Raw genomic sequence first — 24,803 nt, 5'->3', positions numbered from 1 at the left:
CGCTCTTAACGTGAATATACATTCTTAATGAAGTTATGCCACCATATTGCTTTGCTACAAGTGGCTGATCTGCAGGAAGCTTGTGCGTAGCTTACACTGCATCCATACTCTGCTATATCACCAATCAAAAAATGTGCATATGAAGAAGCCTATAAACTGATGTCATTCAAATACTTAGTTTCTATTGCTCTTTACATTGTGCAGAGTGAAATCATTCAGAAAATCAGAAAACAAGGTTTGTTCTTCTTGTTTCTTGTACCTTTATTTTGTGACGTGTTATTGTTTCCACCTGCGTCACATGCTTTCCGTCTCGACATCGCCCATTCTTTTTTATTTTTTTTTGCATCAAAACAAAAAGCTGGCAGAAGTTGTTCTACCGCAGATCGGTTCTTGCCTAAAGAAATAGCCATAGAGTTAACAATAAGATGAGGAGACGAACGCTATTACCGTCACATCTCTTCCGTACGCCGTGACGTGACGGTACAACTCTCGCTTCATCGTGAACTTGCTAATTGAATAGCAAAGAGTAGCATTTTCTCTGCTTAAAGTTGGTGGACCTCGCTCTCTTGTCAAATAACTCGGTAAACACTCCTGCATGTTGGCTGCGTCGCTGGAGCAGCAGCGAAGGCTGCACGTTAACGCATGCCAAAACAGTCAATAAATAGAAAATATTATTGGGGTGCTGCTCTGAAAGAAGATGACGACTGCTACACAAAATGAGTGAACGATCTCTCCATGACGAACAGGTGTTACAAAAGACATATGGAGTAACTTAAGAAACCACGCCCGATGCTTCAGGCAATAAACCGTCTGTAACCGTTGTTTATTCATTCAGAAGTCATTCCGACCACAGCTTCATGTCGCTTACAAAATAATTAAAGGCATATAACAAATGAATGGTTCCTGGGAAAAACAAATATAACAGAAAAAGAAAAGAAATTTCGACCAGGGAAGCAAAAGCGACAGTTTGTGTGCTGGGACGTAGGGCTTTGGCATTTTTTTTTTCCTTGTTTGTCGCGCCAGGTGCTTCGTTGTGGTGGACTTCCCTGTCGTGATCTTTGGCATTTCCTCGCTCATTCCTCGTTCTCCTTCTTGGATCCGAGGGCCCATTCTGGTTTCTTTTCCTAAAAATAAAAACAGTAAATATTTTAGCGAAAGTCTTTGCGAATTCGCGCTCTTTAAGGCCACGCCTCTGCCCACGTTGCATTTGCGCCATCGAAATGCAAGCAGGCAATGTCACTTCAGCGTTGTCGCAAGTTTGCACGGTCGAAAGCGTACCTAACTAAACAAAACGAGCCATGTTAGGTATATCAAGCACCGTTACTAATGACAGATAGCCACTCTGTAACGTTTTGTGCACGCATTTGCGGATGCACATGATCTTTAGAGCATTGTGAAGAAAAAAAGAAGCACGCGTGCCTCTTACAAGCTTTATGATTCATCGCTTATGTTGTGTAAGCATCAGCGCTCGTTGTTTTCATTTCGTTATCTCACTTCAGCGATTTCACGAGCAGTTAAGACATACGAACCTCGTTTAGCAACAAAGCAATCTGTTATTGTTATCCAGTTAATTTGCTGAATGACGTCGTTGGCCACGGCCCAAGCCAGCGAAAGCAGTGTTATAACGTGAGCGGCATTTGGCATTTGGGAAAAAAAAGCTTCATTGCGTTCCTTCTGCGAAAAACTCGGTTCACAGTCACTTACAAAAAGTAGGCACCATGACAACGCTCAATCCTTTAGTAACAAGCTGCAGCGCAAAAAAAAAAGGTATGCAGAGTTTAATATAAACTCGGCTTCGCAGTTAAGTACTTGCAGTTCATCTAGCCACCGACTCGCTGCCGTATAAGTAGCAATAAACGCACGTGCTCAGCCGTTTCGTCATTCACAAACAACATGTGCAGTTTCTTTAGTCGAGGCATTTAAGCAGATAAAATCTGAAGCAGTGCAACGAGCTGTACGAGATATTCGTTCGCGGACAGAAAATTGGACAATTTATCCCTCGGATTAAACAAGGTTGAATGTTGCTGTGATTGGCCAGGTCATCTTGAATGCTTTCGAGTGCCGCTTTGCCATTAGGATGAAACACTACATTCTAACCCAAATTTAGTCTAAGGCTCACACGCCTTGTCTTCGCGAAAACATCTTTTATTCATAAAATCAAAATCACTCTAAATGAAGCGTATCGCACGTTACAATGGGTTTATAAAGCCTAACTGTAAAAAGTCTTGTTTATTATGTATTGCGGTAAGGCCTAAGTTACACAGATGCGAATTTTACTTTACGGTAATCTAAAGGCATTAGACATCATGATAGTGCACTCCTTAGCTGTAATAATAATACTTTACTCTTTCTGTGTTATTGTTAACGGAGTAAACTTGAGCCAGATAACTAGAAACAAACTACACAGCGTAAATTCCATAGTTCCTGGGTTTAGGCGCTTCCTTGAAGCAGATAACCATCTCACCTATGTTGCAGTTTCTCACGGTGGGCGGGTTCAAGGAAATGTTCCCACTTCGATGTAGCGGATATTGTCAGGGTCATTGGCTTTCCCGAATGTGCAGTGAAAGGAGCGGATATCCCCTTTGATGTGTTAATGTTGGCAGGGACATTACGACTAAAGAAAGCTTTTAGAAATTTCGGAAAATATGTGTGCTACAGTTCAATAAATTATTAATTTAAAACAAAAATGAAGAATTTTTTTATCAGGAAATGCAGTAAAAAGTCAGCTTTGGCTGCTCACTTGAGATTAAGCCAAATGCCGATTTCAAAATATGAAGCGCAGTTTGCAAAATCCTTTACTCGGTCACAAAAATCCAAGAAAGTTGCAACGGGACTCTGCCAAAAACACTGGTAGCAATGGGATTAGTGCTGCGTAAGTGTTTGCAGGAAAAAAGGTGTTAGCAAGCGGAAGCAGTCAATCACAGCAACGTCACAAAATGTGTCAACTGTGAAGAGTGAGAAACTTGAGTCCGTCGCGTTGTCTTCAGAAGTAAAAGGACTGTGCAGTCTTTGCACGCCAAAAGAACAACAACAAAAAACTGCATCGGTCAGATCTCAAAAAGTTAGCAAGCTTTCTTATCTTATCGACCGATGACCTTTGGGGCACAGAATATCCGAAAACCGCCAAAGACTGCAATAAAAAATTCTAGCTTGAAAGCTCTGGAATAGGAATCACTGTCCCTTTTAAAAATCGTAGCAAAACGCTCAAAATGTGAAACTGCCCTTGAAAGTTCTTCAAATTACTCATGAAGGGCAAAATAGAGGCCCCTTGCTTGTGCGGAGAGGATTCAAAAATGGCCAAGAAAGATTTGAGCTCATAGGTTTAGGAAAGAGTATGGTTTTTTTGGCTGGATCGTTTAATCGGGGAGCAAAAATTAAGTTCATCTTTTTACTCAACGTGGGCTGGCCATGTGGGATTTATATTAAGGAGTTATTATCAGTTATCATTGGTGCGAAAGCCATCGCGATCGTATTAAAAGAATGTGCTGATATGATGCGCTAGTAGCAAGCAGACAACTAAAGTGAGCCGATATTTTGCTGTCAAAGCCTCGCATTATCCCCGCTCGCTTCTTTTGCAACCACAGCGGAACGTTAAACTGGCATATACTATAATTCACGAACCGTTTCCTCTATTTTCAAACAACATACTTTCCAAAAATTTGGGAGGTAGCGTGCGTGGAGATTCAAAATGAACTGCATTTAGAGACCCATTACTTCGAGTGACACAGCCAACCCACGCTGAGCCTCATTGTGTGTTAGAGTGCAACTTGGGTAAAGTGAGGCATTCTTTTTTCTGGATCTACAGAGAGTGAACAATGTGGGACAGTGTTCAAATTTCAGAACCTCTACTTCGCGGCCCATTCTGGCACCTCCTTCTTGACCTGGAGACAGAAAGACAACATCTTACGCTGTAGCGGTGACAAGACAGCAACGACACTGAAGACAAACTCAGGACAACAACACACTTTAGACACAGAAAAAATAAACGCCACAACGAGGAAAAAGAAATTGCAACACACGCTTCCCTCTCCGCAGCATCTCTCATAGTCTAGTGAGCATTTAAATATATCTACATATTCTTCAGGCAGGTAAAATGTAAATTGCATGAAAATTAAAAACCAAACGCACACTGCCTTCTTACGCACATTGCGTAAAATGATGAAATATATGCTCCTACGTATGTAATCTGGCTAGGTACTGCTAGCTGTTAGTATGTACCTGTACAAGCTACCTGCAGCATAAAAGCAAACAGTAAAAAAAGTAATTGCGGAAGTAATTGCGAAATTAAGTTCACACCGAATTTGTCCTCCAGTAGGAAAGTATTTAGCAACGTGAACAAAAGACACTAATGTTTCGCGCACTATGACTTTATTTTTTGTAGAAAAAAACTGTAGACTTTCGTGTTTGATATAAATGCTTACGAGTAGGGCTTGACTTGATTTTGGCGCTGCTATTTTCGTTGAATAGTGCATTCAGATAAAAAGCTTTTGTCATCATGTCAGGAGCAACATCACACAAAGAACAATATTAAAGGAGAGGTGAGGAAAAATGGTGATATCGATAACTAACTTTGACAAAAGTTTACCTATAGTAGTACTTCCATGAACTATCCTCGCAATATTGAACAGCTACGTGGAACTTTGGTGCAAGTGTTCACAAGTGCTCACCCAACAGACACGCAATGGTGCTATAGGGAAATATGTGCTGAAAGCATGGGTGAACTCAACTTTGTTTCTGTTACCGCAAACAGTTTCCATTTAACGTATTTCTTTATCTCCTAACCAGCAAACTTCAGTATGTTACTTTATATAGCGATATTATTCACCATTTTCCAAAGGAGCACTGATTTGCGTCAGGTGTTAGAGATTTTTTGCCACTTGATAGTCTATCCAGACACTGAAACTTCGGCGGAAAATGCTCAAGTTTCTTTTTCCCCTCAAAAATAACATGTCATCACGCCCTGACTTATTCGTTCATTGACACCACTCTGAATCTTTAACTTCTTATCAGGCAAGAACTAGCACTTTTAAACAAATTTTCATTTTTCTCTAGACTATAGGCGAATGGAACGCTCTACCATTGTCATTGTTAAACAGTATTGATTCTTTAGAACGGAATGATTGCTGATGTCGCACTTTTAGAAGCTGAATGTCATTTGTTCATCATCGAAAATATTGAAGTTTTTATGGTTTTCTTTTTTTCTGGCTTTATATGTTTACCCCTCCTGCTTGGTTTCAGATGGACTTGCAGTCTCTCAGAAATGAAAATAAAATATCTGGATAATCATGTTGGTAAACTAAGCCGTGTCAAAGTTCAATCTTACCGTCTGCTTCTCCTCATCAAGCTTGAAGGCCTCTTTCTTGACTGCCTTGAGGTTTGACCTGAAGTCAACCTCCGAGGTACTCTTGGCGATCATTTTGAGCTTGTCGAACCTAAGAAAAAAGTATAAAAGTGGTCAAAGACATTGATTTCCCTGTAAAGCGTAATTTCAAGACGTTGGATTGACGTGACTGAGATACAGTATGTCAGAAAAGAAAAAAAAAGTCAACTCACTTGGAAACCTTCTTGAGGGCCGGCTTCACGCTGAAACGTAAGGCAGGAGGTAAGGTTACAAGAGTTCGACCCTCAGATCCGAGGTCGCCAAAGGAGATAAACACCAAATAAAAGATATATGTTTGGTACAGAAATACCGCACTTACAACTTGCCACGAAGATCGTTCACCTGGATGGTCAGCTCGTTGATCTGAAAGGATCCCAGAAGGATAATTACTTTCCGAGACATGTACGTGATCAAGCAATCGTGCCTCACTCGTCTTATGAAGTCTATTTACACAGAAGTGCTCGCTATCTTTGTAAATGAAGCCTGGTGCTTCCATTTAAACCAAAATTCAAAACAGTTTATGTTAACCGAAGAATTTACTCTCGAACAGAGCTTTCACAATGTGGGGATATTTGGCATAGCTTCAAAGCCTCGGGTGTTTTATTTAGAGCCGGTTAGAAATGTGCACGATCCCGAAATCGAATCCTTGAAGACTGTTGAAACCGGCGTTTAATTTCGGCATATAAGATGTTCATTGGAATTTTTTCGCTTATGTCAGAATCATTTTTATATAATAAATTGAAATGAGCTGCCACTTCGGTAGCTTGCTCGGTTATGAGAGCAACTAGTTACGTTGTATGGCTACTAATTCCGGCTTAATTTTATAATTATTTTATCATGGAGAATTTGTAAAGGAACACAGGCATTAACAGCGCACCACTGCGGGCTTTTGCCAAATTGCTAGCGAAGATGTGCTAAAGGAACCAAGCACATTCTTTAAAGGAAGCCTGCAACGCTTCAAACGTGATAAATGGACCATGACAAGAGCAATGATCTCAGGAAAATCTGTGCCAAATATTGTTGCTGTAGTGGCAACAGGTATCGCAGCGTTTTCTTCAAATTACCGCCTGCTCTTTCCTTCACAAGTTCCCGAAGTTCCTTCAATGTTTGTGTATATTGGAATGCACTTTAGCACAAGTTGGCCATTGGCCAGATTTCTTCAAACTGAATAAACTGCGCTTCCACCCGAAGCAAAAGCCGCTATTTTTTTTATTACGTTGGGGTGGAGCGGAGATGCTATGACCTATGATTATGGCCTCTGAGATTGGTCGGTGCGACAGAGAGTCGCGGCGAATGATATCGAGGTGATGTAGATACAAAATTTTGCCGCAGTGGTCGGAGGAACATGACAGGCATCTTTTCGCATGCATTGGAAAGACGCCTGCCAGGAAAGGATGGAAGAGAGCGCCTTGAGAGAATAGCTGCTGCAACAAGTTTCTCTCAAAAAGCTCCCCGCTTTAATTGGTTCGTGAAGAGGTGCACTTTAATATTCGACATATTCCGCATCTCTGGCAAAGCTTTCCCAAAGCCGTTTTTAAATTAAGGTTCCGAGCTGAATGCTGAGCTATTTCTTTCAAGTCTACATACGCACACCGTTCAAGCGTACATGGTAGTTATTTCTTAAATTATTGTGGATGCAATAACAACACACTTTTCATTCACGTACGAACCTAGACTGTGAGCACACCACCCATTATAGCCTAAAATAATGCGGCACGAACTGTTGATATAGCTGTCCTTTCATCTAATATTATCTAAAATGAATGATTAAGCTTCCTTGAGCTTCAGCTTAAACATTTCGTGAATATTCTCAAAACGAGAACCTCCTCAAAGAGTTCGTTCACATAAATTTGGGTCGGTTTATTAGCTCACAGTCTAACTTCGCTTTCAGAAACGAGAGAGAAAAGTATAATTCCTGTATGAGTGTGTAACGGGGATTCCATGTGTACAGGGGCTTTTTTTTTACTTTAGTACTTGGGGGACGATAGGGGAGACATGCGTTCTCACGTCACTGACCTCATAGTCTTTCTGCCTGACCAAGTACTCAGTGTCGTACTTTTCACTTTCCAGCTTGCACAATCGCTCGTAGTATTCTTTGCAGATGGCCTGTAGCGTGGCTGTAGTACGGTTGCAGCCGTGAAAGTAGTCAAAGCATGAAAAAAATTCTCGGTTAGTTTGTCGAGCAACAGCCGTACTAGCTTTACTGCGCTTCTTGCCGGCAGTTTCATTTGCATTCGTACGAATTTTAACGCAGCCATGAGTGGGACCAACCATTACCAAATACCGATTGTTGGTTGAAGTTATAGGCTGCTTTGCCTCGAATGTTTGACTCATTTCATAAACGCCGTTGATTGGCAAGAAGCACAGCAAAGTGGTTGATTAGATCACAAGCAGCCTTGATAATTAGAGCAGCAGATTATCAAACAGCACCATAATGCTCAGCTCAGAAACGTTTCTTTTCAGCAACAGTGCAATCATAAAACAGGAGTTGTGCTCCTTCCGGTGGTAGGTGCCGGAACTTTCCCTCGTTTCTCCTCTTTAAGTTTGTCTTTTGTTCCCCCACACCAAATAAGAATAATACGAAGAGAGGTATTTCTTTTCGAATGTTATATTCCAGAAACGTTTCGGTGCTGGGCATTGTGGGGGCTGCAGAGCCACACCACACTGTCAGATTCAACAAACTTCAGTGTTAACAGGCATAATCCAGCGTGGTCGCCATCGCTGATGAGTTGCAGAAATTAGGCTGATGGTGACCTGAAACAAAAGTATAGTTAATGGAGCTTTCACTCAGTGCCACTGTAAAAAGAAAATATTAGCCACGCTTCGGATGAAGTTTGAAATCAGCCAGCAGGTAACACGCAACATTTTATGCCATTATCGCAAGCCAAACAGCTTTAAAACTCGCAGCGAATGCGTCAGTTACAGCTCAGGCACTCAGCAGCACTCTTGAAAACAGGTGAGAGAAAAGCTTCACACAGTTACGCATCATTTATGTACGAAACACTCGGCATAATTTTTTTAAGGCGCAAAAAGGCACCGCGTTGCAGCTTTTGGTTAAGCACACACGTATGTCACACGCTTCAGAGAAGAAAAAAAAGTATCGCAGGTTAGCAAGCGCCGTTGTTTATCCTAGTGGTATCCAGCAAAAGGCGTCGGTTCGGTTTTCCTTCAGACTTCCCACAGCTAAAAGCTTAGCGTTATAGATCATTCTCGCCAAACTAAATGTTTTGAACGCCATTTCGGTTAGTGTCTACAGTTCCGACAATCCTTCTTCGTTCGAACTTCCATTTTTGCACAAGATCGCTTTATGCGGTTTATTGTTGCTTTTTAAATATAAATTGTGGCTCTAACTTAGTGTCGGTGTGCTTACGCGAAAGTATAGATAAGGGCTTAGAGTACTAAGGATTGCTGAGGCGTTGTAATCCCCAATACGAAATCTATAATCAAGTTACAGCGTTACATTGTTGTAAGTATGTTCCGTAGATATTAACTCACTTCCTCCAGGCAAATACGCCAATGAGCAAAGGTATACAAAGAACGCTTGCCTCGGAAAAACTCAATTTATCCGTGGGCTGGAGGCGCAGCCTGAAATCCCCTACATTGTGCTTTGACTGCAATCGTCATAATCAGGCTGTATGCCTAGCCTGTCGGACAATTATGCTTTTTCGCACGACCCGAGGTACTTGCATCTTTTGCTCCGGCAGGCCAGGCATATAGCCTGATTATAACAATTGCAGTCAAAACACAATCTAGAGGATTTCAGACTGCGCTGGTCTATTTGTTCGCAGGACCGCGGTACTTGCATTCTTCTGCTCAAAGGGTCTCTATGCCTTCCGAGTATAGCACACCCTGGTGGGAAGCTCTAAGTTCTTAGATTACGAGGGGGAGGGCTGTGTAGGCCGGCTGGGGCCGCGCTGCGTTGGTTGTGTTGTTGTGTAGATGGCATGACGGTGCTGACGAGGCACGGAGCCGACTTCAATGAGGTGGGCGTACCACGAAGTCCTTCTGCCTGACTTCGTACTCCAGGTCGTACTTGGCGTCCTCTAGTGCCGCTATCCGGGCGTGGTACTGCTTGAGGATTCCCTGAAGGGTAGCTGAGGTGCGTGGGAGCAAGAGACGTAAAGTTATCAACAATTTAAAACCACTATAACATTGCTTTGGTTCCAACGTAGCGCTGCGCCAGTCTGTTCGTAAGCCTAGACTTAACACTCGTCTTTATTGGAAACCATTCTACGAACAGCCTAGGCAGAAAAACAAAAACAAAAAACAAGAAAAGAAAGTCGCCTGACGCGGGTACAGTGGTTGTGATCGTAAGATGTTCATGGCTTCTACGTAGTTATTAGTTCAGCTAATGTCAATCGCACCAGCATCCAGCTTTGTCATTTTTCGTTTTTAAAATAAATTGACCCTGATGGAGCCTAATTTGCGGTTGGCATGTAACAACTGGAGCATGAGAACAATGCTTATGACGATATTTAACGCAAGCACATAGGTCCTTGCTGACCTATAGGATTACTCGTACACAAAGAACACAGGCACTTCTCTTATGCCTTATAACCACTGGTAGAACGCGCTTTTCGTAATTAACAGAAAACACATTCAAAAGTTACACTCACTGTAACTTTTGGAATGTGTCAGAAAGCCCAAACCCCGCGTGTTTTTCATCGTAATCTATCCAGTCCTGCACAAGGCTAAACATTAAATCACGATTTGGAGTGTCGACAAACCTTCGTTGGCGCCATCCACAGGCTTGGGCTGGCCAACACGCTCCGCGATGATCTTCCGGCGCTCACCGGCTTTGCGCTCCTGTTCCTTCTTCAACTCCTCGGCGGCTTTCTTCCTCAGAAGATTCTGTGGAGTTGGAGAAAGAATGTGGTTGCTGTCGCGCTCACTGAACTGTCATGGAGGTGGGATCGCTCGACCCGGAGGGCCGGCTCAAACCAATCATCACATACGACGAATTAACTCAATTTCACAAGGATTCGCGCAGAGCGTATCCGTTCCCGAGCACGATTCTCTCCCGGGCGCTGGCCACGGCTCTACGGCGGGCACAGACTCGATCCGTGCTAAGGCCCAAAAGGGCGGCTGAACTTTCTAAGCAAACGTTTCAACCTAACTGCAGGCACTGAGAAGCATTAACCGCACACCAAGATCGCGTACTATGGGGGTGCCCATCCAACCCCACACCAAGAACTATTCTTCGGCAAGCTCCCACGCTCGAGGCTCGAGGCCTAGGAGCATACGATCAAGACTGATGTTCCAAAATGCTAAGCCATGCTGGCAGAGGACCGCGTCGCGACCACACTAGCTCCTTTTCCAGGGTTTCAATAATTAATACGCCTGTAATAAAGTTTACTTTCTCTCTCTGTCTTTGTGCCACCTTCAGTGGCTGTCACACGCGTACGTGAAAAGTGGCTTCTCGCGTACCGAGTGTACGCCAATTCAATATTTCATCGGCGGGAAAATTAATGACAAGTTAAATGCTGGAGATTTACGGGCCATAAATCGATGCGATTACGAAGCACGACGTAGTGGGAGACTCCGGGTTAATTTTGACCACCTGGTTCTCCTCAACGTGCACTCAAGGCAGAGTACGCAGGCGTTTTTGCATTTCACCCTCATTGAAACGCGGCCGCCGCGCTCGGGATTTGATCCCTCGTCCTCGGCCTCAGTAGCGCAACGCCATAGACAATACACCACTACAGCAAGTGGCGGAAAAATACTGATGCCGAGGGGGTGTTCGATGGTGACGATGTTGCGGTCGTTCACCGCGAGCAATGACATAACAAAGGTGGTATGCCACGCTGGCGGGGACGACGCAGAGTGAATTAAGAAACTACAAAGTCACACTTCGCCGACGGTACAAATGTCGATGCGCGAATTTTCAAGGTTAAGATCGTTGGGAAAATGGCGCAGAGGGTGGGATTCGCGAAAGGGAAAACATTGTCATCCACCGAAGTGTAACACGAAGCTACAAAGGACACCCAGATGGGTTCATCACAAAGAAAACTTCGCAGTTGAACAAAAATTTGTCCTGGTCCCGGGATTGAGCACACGACCATTGATTGACTTTTCGGGACGGTCTCTCTACCACCTGAGCTAACCAGGAAGCTAGCAGACTGCAGCGTCCAACGTTCAACGACTCGAAGCGTGAGCACACTGAATATGGCAAATCTGAGATCACTGAATAGGCGAGGTAATCACTGCAAATAACTAAATAGGTCTTTGTCTTTGTTCTATAAACCTTCCATCACCCTGAGGGCTTTCGCAGGACTGATTCATCAACAGCGGGATTAATCGGGAGAACAAGTTTCCACTCACCCTGAGTTTCTTCTTGCGTTCCGGTGTCATGAAGCCGCGCTTTCCTCCAGCCTTCTTCGCCTTGGCCGCCTCCTCGAGACGCTTGCGCACCTCGGCCTTTTTCCTCTCCTTCTCCTCCATCTTTCTCTTCTCCTCCTGCGAGCCGATGGGCAACAGCAAAAGCGTAAGTACCACAAGTTTCCATATTTAGAAAAAAAAGAACAGCGAACGAGGACTCGTGGACTCACTCAAAAACTTCATTATTGACTATGTAACGAGTCACGAAATCTAACGAGCTTACATCACCCCGCCTCCCTCATCTCCATGAACTTTCTTTTTCTACGTTATAACTATTGCTAGGCTAATCAGTCAAAATACACTGCGCGAACGGTAAACTGGTCCTAGAACCATTCTCTCGACGTCACACTGCAGATGTTTAAACAGAGAAGCAAGTGCGAAAATTCAGAAGGGGGTGATTGACAGATGTCTTCGGTATATTACGTCAACATTGTTTGCTTAAAAAAAAACTAAAAATTTCGACCACTGGGTTAATCGAGAATGGCCGACACTATCGTACTTTGAACGTAAGCTACTCACAGAAGCGACTTATTTAATTGCGCAAGACTTCTATAGCGTACATACCATTCTGCTTAGCTCAATATTTTAGCCACCTTTATTAATAAACAAGCCAGTTCAAAAATGTAGTACTCTGCGAGGTTATTGACGAAGTGTAAGACGCAAATTGCACAAATAAGTTTCGTAAAGAGCTTTGCCAATATACATCTCAGAGCGTGGCGCGCACATGGGGCATGCACTTGCGTCTGGTCCTCAGCTTGTCTTCTCTTTGTTAGTTTTCCAACTACGTTAAATACGTTGCAGTGGCAATATTGACAAGTGTGGTTGTTTATCGTTCTCGGTTGAAAGATAAAATATATATATTGACAACATATATTGCAAAACGCAAATGCACATAAGTTTCATAAACATGCACCAAGAAAGCAAGACAAAGGTTTAAGCCATATTAAATATACTTAGAGGGCTCATAATTACAGAAATGTGTGCAATCGACATTCCGAGACCCCTAGTCTAATCATGATCACGCCTGCCGTTATACCACTTGTAATGCGAGCCGCACAGCTTGCGAAAGCAACTGCAAATATTAATGTAGTAATACAAAACACAATTTATCAGGTAGCAAAAGCAGCAAATAAAAAGAGCAACCAAAACATAAAGAGAATCTTTTAATTTGGCAAAATTAGAGAAAACATAGTGTAGAACTTTACCTTTGTTTGCAGCAAACAGAAAAGGCAAGCGAAGAATGCGCATGCGTCTTCGGAAGAAGCCGTACCGCAGCATGCGAACGAAGTTCACCTGGACTGGCGCATGGTTAGCAAAGAGCAGCGTAGGCACAGCTTAGTCTTGCAGCAGCGTTTCGATTTCTTCGTCGCGCTTGTTCCCGCGGACTTCGTTGGGGTGCAGCATGTATCACAACGCAGCATGAAACGGATTTATCCTCAAAACCACCGGGCATTGAACGCAGCGTGCGAACTGGACACAAATGTAGTACTAAATGTTCAGCTTCATCGCCTTATCAGTTTTGACGGAACTCGCGACTTATAGGGAAACTAAAACACATGCAATCTAGAAAGCGTTGATACTTTGGAATGGTGCTCTGTGAAGTGTGCGGAAAACGCGTCCGCACTCGTTAAATTTACACCGGTCGTTCTTACCAAATTGCGGTGAAACGCGGCTTTCTAACCATCAAGACGAAAATGACCTAATCGTGACAAGACTGCGTTGAGCTGCCGATAGAAATTTTCGTGTATCCTATTTGTTGTGGCAGTAGCCCTTTATATCAGAGGCATACCTGACGCTACAACCGAAAATATCTAACTCGTTTACAGCAGCGCGTCGACATTCCAAGTCAATGTAAGTTCTGTGCTTGTTTTATTGATGTGAATACTTCTGTATTTAAGGCATCTTCGACAGCAATAAGCCAACATTGTCAAGCTGCACGCGTATGCTATAGTATCCTAAGGAATAGTTCCCCGAGTTATCACTCCGACAACAAGTTCATTCAGCGGCAAACGTACTTCCTTGAGTCGCCTGTGGGCATCCTCGGCGTCCTTCCTCCTGCGATCGGCGTCGGTCTAACACATGAAACACAAATGGATTAGTCAGGGGCAAACACTGTGGGCGCATAACGGAGCTGGCACTACTACTACGCTCCGCACGCCCGCATGTCTCAGCCGGCTAGCAAACACAGCGCCAGGCCGGCGAGGTTATTCACATAGCAGCCAGGGATCCCTACCTGGACTCCTGGCTGCAATACGATAGGAACTACAATACGAGGGAATGACAATTAGGCAGGCAAACGAACAAAAGGTCTCGGCATAGGAATCCCTCCACGAGACGCAAGGGAAGGGCTAACGAAGGATAAGTGTGTATGTGAGGAATGACACAGGGAATAGGAGACACTGAGAACAGGAGGAATGCTTGGAAGAAGAGGAAAGGATCACGAAAAGCGCCGACATTTCATCGCGATACGCTGGGCAGAAAATTAGAGGATTCTCGACTCCGTAAATCATTCTGTGAAAAAACTAAAAGAAACCTGTTCCGGAAATCTACGTTCTTGTATAACGTGTAGGCAATTTAAGCTGCTTTTACAGGATAAACGTTCGAACTGTCGTAAAACATAATAATGCATGTTGTGACTGCTAACTTAGGATTTAAATTACGAAGACTCTGTAATGCCTTCCAGCTTTAGTTATTTTGCTGCTCCAAACTGCATGGTCCTTACGAAATCTTACAGGCAATACGGCTTGTGAATGAACTTAGAAAGACCCCGCTTTGGACCCATGTCAGGTGCCTGTATTCTAAAGGGCACATTATGGTTTAAGTTTCAGTGTACGTGCATATACATCCTGTGTGCGCGCTTATCTACCATTTAACGTTCTTGTGTGCAGTTACAAATTGCTCCGCCCAATAGCCAATAATTTGAGGCTAGTAAAGAAAAATGAACATTCCTGCCAAGCATGTCATATCTCACGTAATGACAATATAATAATATAATAGTCGCAAAGAATAAAAACGTGGCCAGCCTATATTATGGCAACCAACATGTAGGCACACCTTGAAAAAAACGTTTAGGAGTCAGTGGACATGTCATATTAGTCGGGATAGATTCTGTGCTACATCTTCGTATTTATTGTAAGCAAAAACCAGCTGTTCAGTGATCTTCAAAGTAATACATCGATAAGTGCCTTTCTCTGGTGATATACAGGAAATATTTAGAGAAAGAAGAGAATTGGGACGCTGGCAACAATCAACTGACCGCAATAGTTTTCAGAGTGATTGTTTCATTGAAAAACGTCAGTGCAACATTCTATATAAATACCTCACTTCGATCTGCTGTTACTCTGCACAAGAGTGAGTATAATTACATATTTGTCTGAGCAAATGTCGCTATGCAATGGTTTGCGACACTTTTTTTTTGTTTTTTTACGAAGAAGCAGCAGCAGCAACAGGAACCTTAATTCTTGTGAAAATGGGGCGTCGGAATTTTTGCCATAGGGTGCTTTTAGTTCATATGTAAGCCTTGTTTCTGAATTCAGCTTCGAGGATCGTACTAAATTCTGTATCGTCAAACTACTTTGTCATGAGCAAAATCTTGTCACATGTGGAAAAAGAATGAACATATGAGGTAGCTCACAAACGAGGTCGTAGCACAGAAGTATACTTGTACGTTACCTTTGTATCCTGCCGTCTCCGTTAGCTTCGTTTTATTTAGCCGAATCACATTAGGATATCAGTTACACCTTCCAATCAACAGGCTTGCCTTTTTCGTTATCTTAGCTCTGCCCAACAATATTTGCAATTACTAGTGTCAAAGCGTACATTTAAAAAAGCCTTATCGAGACTGCGATTGTCAACAAGGCTATCTGACTTGTGCAAAAGAAAGTAGCTGTCGAGGTTCCTAAACGTTTTTTTTTTTTTAGTTCAGGTGTACTCACAAAGAAATGCACTCCAGGTGCTATATGTACAACAGTCACTACAACTACTGCACTAAACACACAACACAACTACTCCACAAAGGAACGAGAAGGAATCATCTGCACGCATTGAAACGAACTCACGTGACTGTAGACATCGGCGCTCACACTGGCCTGGAGTTATGCATGCACTTACCTTTGAGCTGCGGTTTTTAAAGAGCTATTTGACCTATAAAAATAAAGGGGACAGACTGTAAGAAGCCTATTCACTCCTTCGTTAACGCTCAATATAGCGTATCATCAATAAACCTTACATAGATAGCGCCATGTTCCTTATAATACTTCGCACTCTCCGTGAAAATAGTTAAATTTTCTAATTATCTTTATTTATAATTATCTTTATTATCTAATTATCTAATAATTACCCGCTAACAACACACGAAAACCGCTTTCTCTCATTGTTTCGCGAACAGCATTCTACTGCTCTGATGAAAAACTGGCGAGTTATTTACAATGAAATCCTCTCGTTTCAACGTAGCGGACACCTCGTCGAAAAAATCAACAGTGAAAAATTTGGCTTTCTTACCTGACAGTGGGCATTCCGGGTCTTGTCTTCATGACGAGTGCGACGGTCTTGTTCTATGGGAGACTCACTAACATCTGATCTTACGCCACTTCTCTTACCCTTATGTCCGGTTCTTGGAAGTATACTTCACTGTATGTGAAAGCGCGCTATGTATTTAGCCCCCTGTGTCATTAATATTAGAGATTCCCTTTACATTTTGATCTCGACATTCAATTTGTGTACTATTATGGCCAGGAGTGTGACGTAAAATCAAATGCAAGTACCAAGAAACAAAGACAAAGTTTATTTAGATATAATATACACAACACAATTTTTGTGAGTTTCTCAAATAATTCACAGGTTTGTTCTCCACTTGCGTGCGTTTTGCAGAAGCTTAACGGGCTAGTAAGCATCAGCGATACGCAGTCACGTAAAAGATGTGAACTTCTATTTTCCGAACAATGGTTTGAATTGCCACGGAACAGCAGCGGGGTGATAGTCCTTTTTTTTCTTCATTTTTTTGCGCTAAGAACGCTGGATTATCGAGACGGATGTCATACCTTAGTGATTTCTCTTTATTTTCCTTGCGAATTAAGCAATCGAGCAAAGACCGTCACATTGCTTATGATACACCACATTCCTGCCCTGAAGAACCTTTATAATTAAACCACTCTGAAACGTGCAGAGGCGGTGATGTTCTCAGACTTTTTTACACAAATATTTATATCTACCGACTCGTTTACAGATTTCCTTTCCCAACTTTTACTGACGGATAACTCTACAGCATAAGGTTTATGTCCAATCAGTGGGACTTCCCTTCAATTCTCGGTGCTATTTTTATAGGCTGCAAGTAGTAAATATTTAGGTCCCCTTATATGTTTTTTATGTGCCGCCTGTCTGCCTACACGAAATTTTATAGACGCATCTAAAAAAACTTGAAGAATAATTTCATTGCACCGTGATGCATATGTTAAATATGAACGTTTTCGATATAACTTAGTATTACTTTTCTTTCTTTCTTTCTTTCTTTCTTTCTTTCTTTCTTTCTTTCTTTCTTTCTTTCTTTCTTTCTTTCTTTTCTTCTTTCTTTCCTTCTTTATTTATTTATTTATTTATTCATTTCTCTTTTTCCCATGGTTGGAGAAGGGAACAACGCAGGAGTAGCATGCGCCACAATAAGGCAACCTATCATTTGAAAGGTTTTCTAAGCCATCGTATGGCACAAAAATCTACAAATCTTTTCGCTCAGACTTGTTACTAACTATGAATTTCCTATTTAACTAGAATAACGAAATTCTACCAGCATTGCCCCAGCTAGAAAAGAGAGGGATAGTTTCTGCTGTATAGATGCGGGTACATATTTTGTTTGCTCAGTTGGTGGGCATTTCCTTGCGAAAGGTTGAACGCACTGAAAGATAAACTGGCTTGTACTTTACTTCAAGGGGTAAGCTCTAAAACATTATAGTAATGTGCCAGAGCGATTCCATGAGAGTAAATTGACTCTCCTAACTAAAGGATACTAAATAATATGTCCACTGAGGTTGCGCAAGGTTCAATCTGGACTCACCTTACGTCTCCCATGTTGTTAGGCTTGTTTGTTTACTGGACTTGAATAGTTCTGCAAAAGAGAATACGGTACGTTTGAGAATAAATGCAGCAGGCATTCTTGAAAAAAAAAGAGAAGCAGTGTCAATGAGGCAGTAGATGCTGAAGCTGTCGAATATTAAGGTACAACATTAAAAAAAATTTCACAAAATGTCCGCCATCTCGTGTCCGTGCGAGCAGTGATTATCGGGAACTTTACTATTGCTTCGTCTTGAAGTTTAGTAATCATGTTTTTTTAACATAATTCACGTTATAGAATCGGAAATTCGTAACTCGTGTCCAATTCTTTGAATGATGTCTTCATTTTCGTACCTATCCATTTCCGGAATCCACAGTGGCAGGACCACGTTTTGCGTTTTCTATTTTTCAAGCGTAGCTTCCTTCGGATTGCTCAGAACTGTTTGCTTGATTCCTGTGTGTGACTAACGCTGTAATATACTACTTATTCAGCCCCATCTAGGATTTCAGGGACGTCATTATGTTTAAACTAGTGACACGGCAACCCTCTTTGGAAACTGGGATTAGTACTTCTTATTCAGAAAGCAGCCCTTGTATGTTTTTCTTCTGAATTTCACTAGCTTTGTCACGCTGCAATTGAGCTATGCATCAATATCTGAATATTTCTTTGGAAAATAGTAGCTCACTTGTTTTGCACTTGCACGGTTCTTGATTAGATAGTTCTTTTTAATTCTTTTGTTCTAAAGTCTTTGGCTGCCTTCCTGTCGTCCAGCACCCTTATTGCTTGTATCAATTTTTGTTACAATTTTCAAACAGTGGGCTCTTCCGCAGGCGAAGTTTTCATACTGCCGGAATTTACAAGTTGCAGCCAGACACCAAAGGTTTCCTTATTTATTTATTTATTTATTTATTTATTTATTTATTTATTTATTTATTTATTTATTTATTTACTTATTTATTGATTGATTTATTTGCTATCTGTGTCGCTGATATTGACCGGGTACGTATATTCACCCGGAATTGAAGTTTCCTTGTATTGTTCTCGTGTAAAAGTTAATGCCATGGTTGCTTCATTGAATGATAACTCAACATCAGAGAACTTATTCAAACAGAAGCTGTATTCATTCTCAACGGAAAGGTTTCATTTGCCATTTGTTTCGCATCTTTCCGAATTATTCCTATTTCAATCGATATACCAGTGTTACAAGAGCACAGAAAATTGACACCGTATAAAACTGTGGTTAAATTCACAACAACTTTAGTTCCTAAGGGCTGTTCCCTGTTGACCAGCCGCTTTCCCTAACAATATGTGCGTCATCGTGATTTCCTGGCATTTGCTCTTACAAACAGTTTCAGCATTCTCACGAATACGGGCCCTAAATAACAAACACTACCGTCAGGTTCCTGTTCAAACACTGGTAATCTGATCATATTGACACATGTGCTGCGCAATGCGTTCTCATAAAAGTTTGTACTCTTTACAATGCACTCGTATATCTGCAAGAAGGGACAACTTTTGCAAAGTTTTTTTCTTCCTGCGGCGCGCATAGTGTCAAGCAAATTCGTCTCTTGTGACGCTTATACGTCTGTCGAATTCGCTACTTTATTGAATGGAGTTGTTACCATTTCTGGTCATGCCAGTTTTTTTTTTTCAGTGCTGCTGGACAATACGTGGTCGCACAGTTAATGTTTAGTACCTTTGAAATGCTTAAATAGTGCTAGTTATCAACTTTTGTTCCTGGCTTTAAAATGAGGCTTACACTTCTTGTTATACTTTTTCTCATGCATTCACCTACCTCCCCCCTTGTGTGATGTTATTTGGAGCTTTACGGGTCTGTTAACTGATGATGATCTATAAAAATCGATTAGTTGTTGGAACCGACATTCCGTTAGTTATTTTCGCAATACCATAAGCATCCTCCCTTCTTTTTTTCTTCATATACACGATATCCACGATCCATATACATGTAAGTACATGTAACCACGGAGGGAAACGTGACAGAGAAACCTTAAAATAGAACACACCATATGTGCGATTAGTCGAGAGAGTCACGTGACATCGCTATTAAACTGATCGTTAAGCTAATGCAGGTCTAAGTGTACGAGCCAGAATTACGTCCATGTCACACGAACTGAAGACGGAGGAAACAAAATTACGAGCACGAGTAAGCCCCATAGATTGACGCGTTTCATTCCGCGAGTGTTCTATCTCAGTTTCATTGGATTTAGAAATGCTTACGCTTAACTCTCCCGCTTGACGAATGCGGCTTTATTTGTCTCCACAACTGTTATTTGTTTCCAAGGCCTTTTCGGCAAACATTTGCGTGCACATTCGCCACTGCGAGTGGCCGGAGTGCCGCTGTGTGCACCGTCCCAACTCCTGGGTCCGGTCTAAAAATACGACGGCAACGGGACGGCCGACGAACCGCTCCTGAGAGCGCCCACCACCGCGGCGGCGACTATATATGGTGGCGGGCCTCGGGTACGGCGCACCACGGGCAGGGCAAGCCTTTTGGGATGTCCCGTACGCGAACATCGGACGTCGAGTGAGATTGACGCACACGGTTGCAGCGCTCGTCGCATTGCGTCACACTTTTCGAGGCGTCGTTGCGGAAATGCGTTCTTGTCACGAAGTTTTGTCTTTCTGTAGGTTGACATTCAGCTATATCTTGGCTAGACGGCGTCATACTCTCCCTCTCGTGATGCCTTTTTTTTTCGTATAAATTTTGGCAGGTGTCCCAGTACAGCTACCACCACCTGTCCAGTGGTCATCCAAATGTGCGTTTATCCATGTTCACGTTCTGCGTGATGTGGCGCACCTGTGCTTTCGGAAGGACTCCGGTCGTGAACTCGGAGTCTGCATCTTTGCACGCGCTCCTGTAGCCATAGAATTTACTCCAGGACAAGGTGCTCCAGACGTGAGGTGTTAGGAGCGTGGTTTAACGGGGACGGCGTGAAAGTCACGCTGCACCGCACATTTTCTTGTACAGACTTAAGCCTACTCGCCGGGTACTGTAGAACGCTAGCATGACTGTAACATGTTCGCTTTTGATGCAAATGATGATTGGTTTTCTTATTTCGTACCCTAACATCGTCGCTTCTTTTAGTGCTGACAGTGATAGCCGCAGAAGCTAACGCTGGGTGAAGTGCTCTATAGTAGAACCAATATTTTATATTCGACTACCCTGTTTCTATGTATGTGCATTTTTGTTTATCTTTCTGTCTCCCCTTGCCACTTCCACAGCGCAGGGTAGCATGTTAGACATCTATCTTCCGGTTAACCTCCCTGCCATTCGCATATCGCTTAACTCTCACTCTCTCACTCACATCAATACCGTGCATCAATTAGAATCCCGATAAATAGTGTTTGTTATAATTGGTGCACACTGCGCGCAGTCCATACGTTAGGCCGAAGCTGCTTGCATTGACAGGCGCCTGCCAAAAACATATTATTTGTATTTATCGATGCATGCCGTTGCTCATGAATACTAAGAGGATAACTAAACGAGTAAAGGGTCAAAACGTGGGCTGTTACTGGCTTCTACAGAAACTACCAAGCAGTTGTTATAAATTCGTAATGCTGCATTTCACCAGGAACTTTGTTTGTCATGGGATGCATCCTAAAACTGCCTATCTTCGACATAGCAACCATTGCAGAAAAGTCACATACGATCACGTAGCTGCTCGACGCTTGCTCCAACATGAAACAATTGAGTAGTTATTGTGCTGTATCCCTTGTGACAGAGTTACCTGTCATTCGCAGTAACCTCTAGAACGCTCTCGTCATTTTACGATCGAGCAATTTAATTGCGCTGGAATGTTACATTTCAATTCTGTGAAAAGAAACTCTCCCAATTTATGGTACAATCCTCTGGCGACCTGAGTGCATCTACAAAGCTAAGCAGTTCAACAAAACTGTACAGCAGATGTGCCGTACTCCACTTAGCTGAACCGCTGACCCACTCATACTATCAACACAACTTCGAAACTTCCAATACAGCCAGGGTAACTATGGGAAAATTTAAACCAACCAGCGCTTTTACTATGCAAATGTGTAACTATCATGTGTGCGTTTCAGTGTAAAATATGCACGCTCAACAGATTTGCAGCATTTCATTCAAGAAGCCATTAATCACAGTGAAGAAGTCAATGTGAATCTCAAGAAACTGACCAGTCACGATTTTCTGTATTAATCTGTCGTGTGCATATTCAAATGCAACGGCATATCAGTTTAAAGCAAGAATTCTTCTGGGAGCTGTGCCACCCTTTACGTATTGCGCGGCCTGGATTACCATTCTCAAGGTCAATAATATTATTGGCCAAGCTCGACATTTTCCTTCACAGAAGAAAGTTATTCGAAAACATTTCCATAAACGACACAATTAAAGGCGTTAAAAGTGTTGTACTGAGCATTTCGACGTGCCAAAAAAGATGCTAATTGCGCCTTTATTGTGGCAACCAATAACTTTGCGCGTAGCACTACCAAAACAATAACAGATCAGACGATTGTCACAGAATCATTTTTTCACACGTCCTATCACGCAGACACTGCAATAGAAAGTCCGACGGTTTGGTCGCGAAAGCCTCACGTCGACGTTCGGAAGCTAAGCGACGGAGATGTATGGTCATCCAAATTCTGCCCACTACCCTTTTTATGAGCATCGCTACCATTTTGCATCGACAGTAAGAATCTAGCATTGAAGTATATTTATGTGTCCGTTTGTCTGCTGAGAGTAAACATGACCATGCGATGTAGAACACATTGGACATTACATGGCACTAATCCAATAAGATGCATATTCGTGGCCAATACGATGCACCGGTACATCGTCATCGAGCGAAGAGCAACGAGTAACGAGACATGGGCTGAACATGCTGAACCACCGAGGCCATTAATGCTCGCGTTCGAGAATCGACTACCGGGAGCGCAGAGCTGAACGTGAAGTCACGCTACGTGTAAAAAAGGCAGTCCACTCGCAAAAATAAGCGCGTGCCGGCTCCATCGGCGTTGAAATGAGCGCACAAGGTTTACCTGGTGTTACGGGAGCCTCGGAGGTGCGGCGCGACGGATCTCCTCGGATGCGGCGCAACCCTGGGACTAGGCAGACGGAGATCGTAGCCGCTAGGCCCTTGGGTGTTGGGCACGGCTCCCGCCGGAAGTCGAGAAACGCAACACCCGAGGGAGAGAGCGCCTGGAGGGCGAGAAGTGAAGCGAGATCTTCACCATCCAAGTGCACGGCGCTTAGTGTGACGTATGCGCGCAGCCGGAAGTGACGTTGGTACCCAACTCGCAGAGCGCGGAGAGGGGGGATGGGCGCTCTCTGTCTGCTTGGAGCACGCTGTTCAGTGCGCGTCTTGCCGCCGTGCTCTCTCCTTCACCGTCTCTCCCTTTCTCTCTTTTTCTCTGTCGGTTCTTTTCTGTTGTTGTTGTTTGATGGTTTTTGGCATCGCGCCCTACGTTGGGCATGAAACTAAGCGGAAAACTTTTAGTATTTGCGTGCCTTTTCGAGTGTTATGCTAACAGCAGCACCCTTTCCATATGCTCGACGTTACTCCGTGCGCAAATGTGACGCCAGCACACGATGACGATACGTTCAACACACCAATCCCACAGCGTGTTCGGCGCTTTCACTTTTCGAAGGATAGCTTCGTCCTCTCATTCATCGCCCTTCTTTAGGTTTTTTAGAAGTATTGCACAAGAATCATTCCTCCATTCTAGGTTCGATAACTGTTTATTTAATTTATGTTTATCAACACTTCGGGTGCCCAAACGTCTAAACTTCCGTTGTAAGGTACAGAAAAAGAAGTGGTTGGTAACGCCAAAGATGCTTACAACTCCGATAAGTACACCGGAGGCCTCACTGCAGCGGATAACTCATTTTGCGCTCCTTTTCTCTGCTACACATTGTTTCCTTCCCACTATATTCCCATAAATGTAGTACTGTGAACTTTAATATCCTGGCATTTCTCCGCACGACCAAGTAGCAAATGACATTGCCAGAAGTGTATAGGTGGAAAAAAGTTACACGATCGTACTTGCGACAGTAAGATGAAAGATACGTGAAATTCCTCTAGTTTCGTACTCAAGTAAAACACGCTTGTTTAGAACCTTGTGGTTGTTGTCCTTATTCCCCATAAATAATCCCGTAAACTCTCACATGCGCTAGTCTATATTTCTCACGTCAACACCTCATTACTGTTTTACCTCGTCACCTCTTGTGTCAGGACTCCTAGTTGCATCTAAGCAGGCCCGCATACGGCCAACTTTGTTCATTTAAACGCATTTTCTCACTACTTCATGCAGTACGCATTAAGATCATCAATTATTATACCCTGAAGGGCCCATTTCGAGGTATTACACAAGGGTCTGGGTGGGGTGGGACATACAGAAAGAGAAAGGGAGAGAGAGGCTTTTTATTAGAAAAACAAATTTTTGTCGGCGCATATAGACCAATGGCATGATAGTCTGTACAGAGGTAGGGAATGGGATTAAAAGATACCGGAGGAGAGTGAAAAAAAGGAAAAGAAGTAAATGTGAAATGCGCAAGTGGACCTGATCCTAATATTTACAGGTGAGATGACTGGTAAATTTAGGCTTTTCTATATGATATCGTGAATATTTAAAGCTTTCCGATTACGCTAATTTCGACAAAGACATCAAAACATGGCTTACAATAACATGTCAGTACTTGTCTTTACATTCACATGTAAAGAAACTGGAAATTTGATCAGACACAGCTAAATATTGCTAGAATAGCTGAGAGTTAATTTCTGAGATGGTCTGAGAGCAAAGGCTCGAACTCCAAAACCTTGAGCTCGTTAACAACTTCAACCGGTAGCTTCTTCCATGCTCGATCGTTAATGCAGAAATTATTGGTTGAAGCTGTTTGTAAAACCATGTAGACGCTACACGCTTCAAGAATTAAGAAGGTGATGTGATGTGCGGGTAGGAGGGATGAGAAGCTTATATAGATGACTGAAGTTGTAGTACAATCTATGGAAG

The 24,803-nt window shown here is 42.8% G+C and overlaps 2 protein-coding genes across 5 annotated transcripts in view; one reads left to right on the top strand and one right to left on the bottom strand.

The window, feature by feature from the left end:
* LOC135898911 (sodium- and chloride-dependent glycine transporter 1-like) overlaps window positions 1–24,803 on the top strand; it is a 968,957-nt gene that overhangs the window by 736,651 nt on the left and 207,503 nt on the right. The gene's annotated exons all lie outside the window — the stretch shown is intronic.
* On the bottom strand, window positions 803–22,984 carry LOC135898908 (troponin I-like). Of its 4 annotated transcripts, XM_065428130.2 has the most exons (11): window positions 22,833–22,983; window positions 17,810–17,855; window positions 13,774–13,830; window positions 11,702–11,836; window positions 10,108–10,231; window positions 9,374–9,474; window positions 5,700–5,743; window positions 5,554–5,583; window positions 5,324–5,432; window positions 3,844–3,881; window positions 803–1,124 (listed from the first exon to the last, which is right to left on the bottom strand). In XM_065428130.2, exons 2-10 carry the CDS (start codon window positions 17,816–17,818, stop codon window positions 3,846–3,848), a joined length of 645 nt encoding a protein of 214 aa, XP_065284202.1. In that variant the 5' UTR covers window positions 17,819–17,855; window positions 22,833–22,983; the 3' UTR covers window positions 803–1,124; window positions 3,844–3,845. The 4 variants fall into 4 exon arrangements, with proteins under 4 accessions (XP_065284202.1, XP_065284201.1, XP_065284199.1 ...); XM_065428129.2 differs by lacking the exons at window positions 3,844–3,881; window positions 9,374–9,474 and adding an exon at window positions 7,397–7,497 and having other exon boundaries at window positions 22,833–22,984; XM_065428127.2 differs by lacking the exon at window positions 3,844–3,881 and having other exon boundaries at window positions 22,833–22,980.

This window comes from Dermacentor albipictus, unplaced genomic scaffold (assembly GCF_038994185.2).
Source record: "Dermacentor albipictus isolate Rhodes 1998 colony unplaced genomic scaffold, USDA_Dalb.pri_finalv2 scaffold_23, whole genome shotgun sequence".
NCBI classification, from domain to species: domain Eukaryota; kingdom Metazoa; phylum Arthropoda; class Arachnida; order Ixodida; family Ixodidae; genus Dermacentor; species Dermacentor albipictus.
The sequence above is the reverse complement of the archived record's forward strand: the minus strand, read 5'-3'. Positions and strand labels throughout refer to the sequence as shown.

Bases quoted from the DNA above. Each gene is read 5' to 3' on its own strand.
- LOC135898908 (XM_065428129.2), bottom strand. The intron at 5,433-5,553 runs GTGAGTTGACTT...CTTTTTTCTTAG, and splicing joins GCCCTCAAGAAGGTTTCCAA to GTTCGACAAGCTCAAAATGA. The intron at 1,125-5,323 runs GTAAGATTGAAC...TTTTATTTTTAG, and splicing joins TTGATGAGGAGAAGCAGACG to GAAAAGAAACCAGAATGGGC.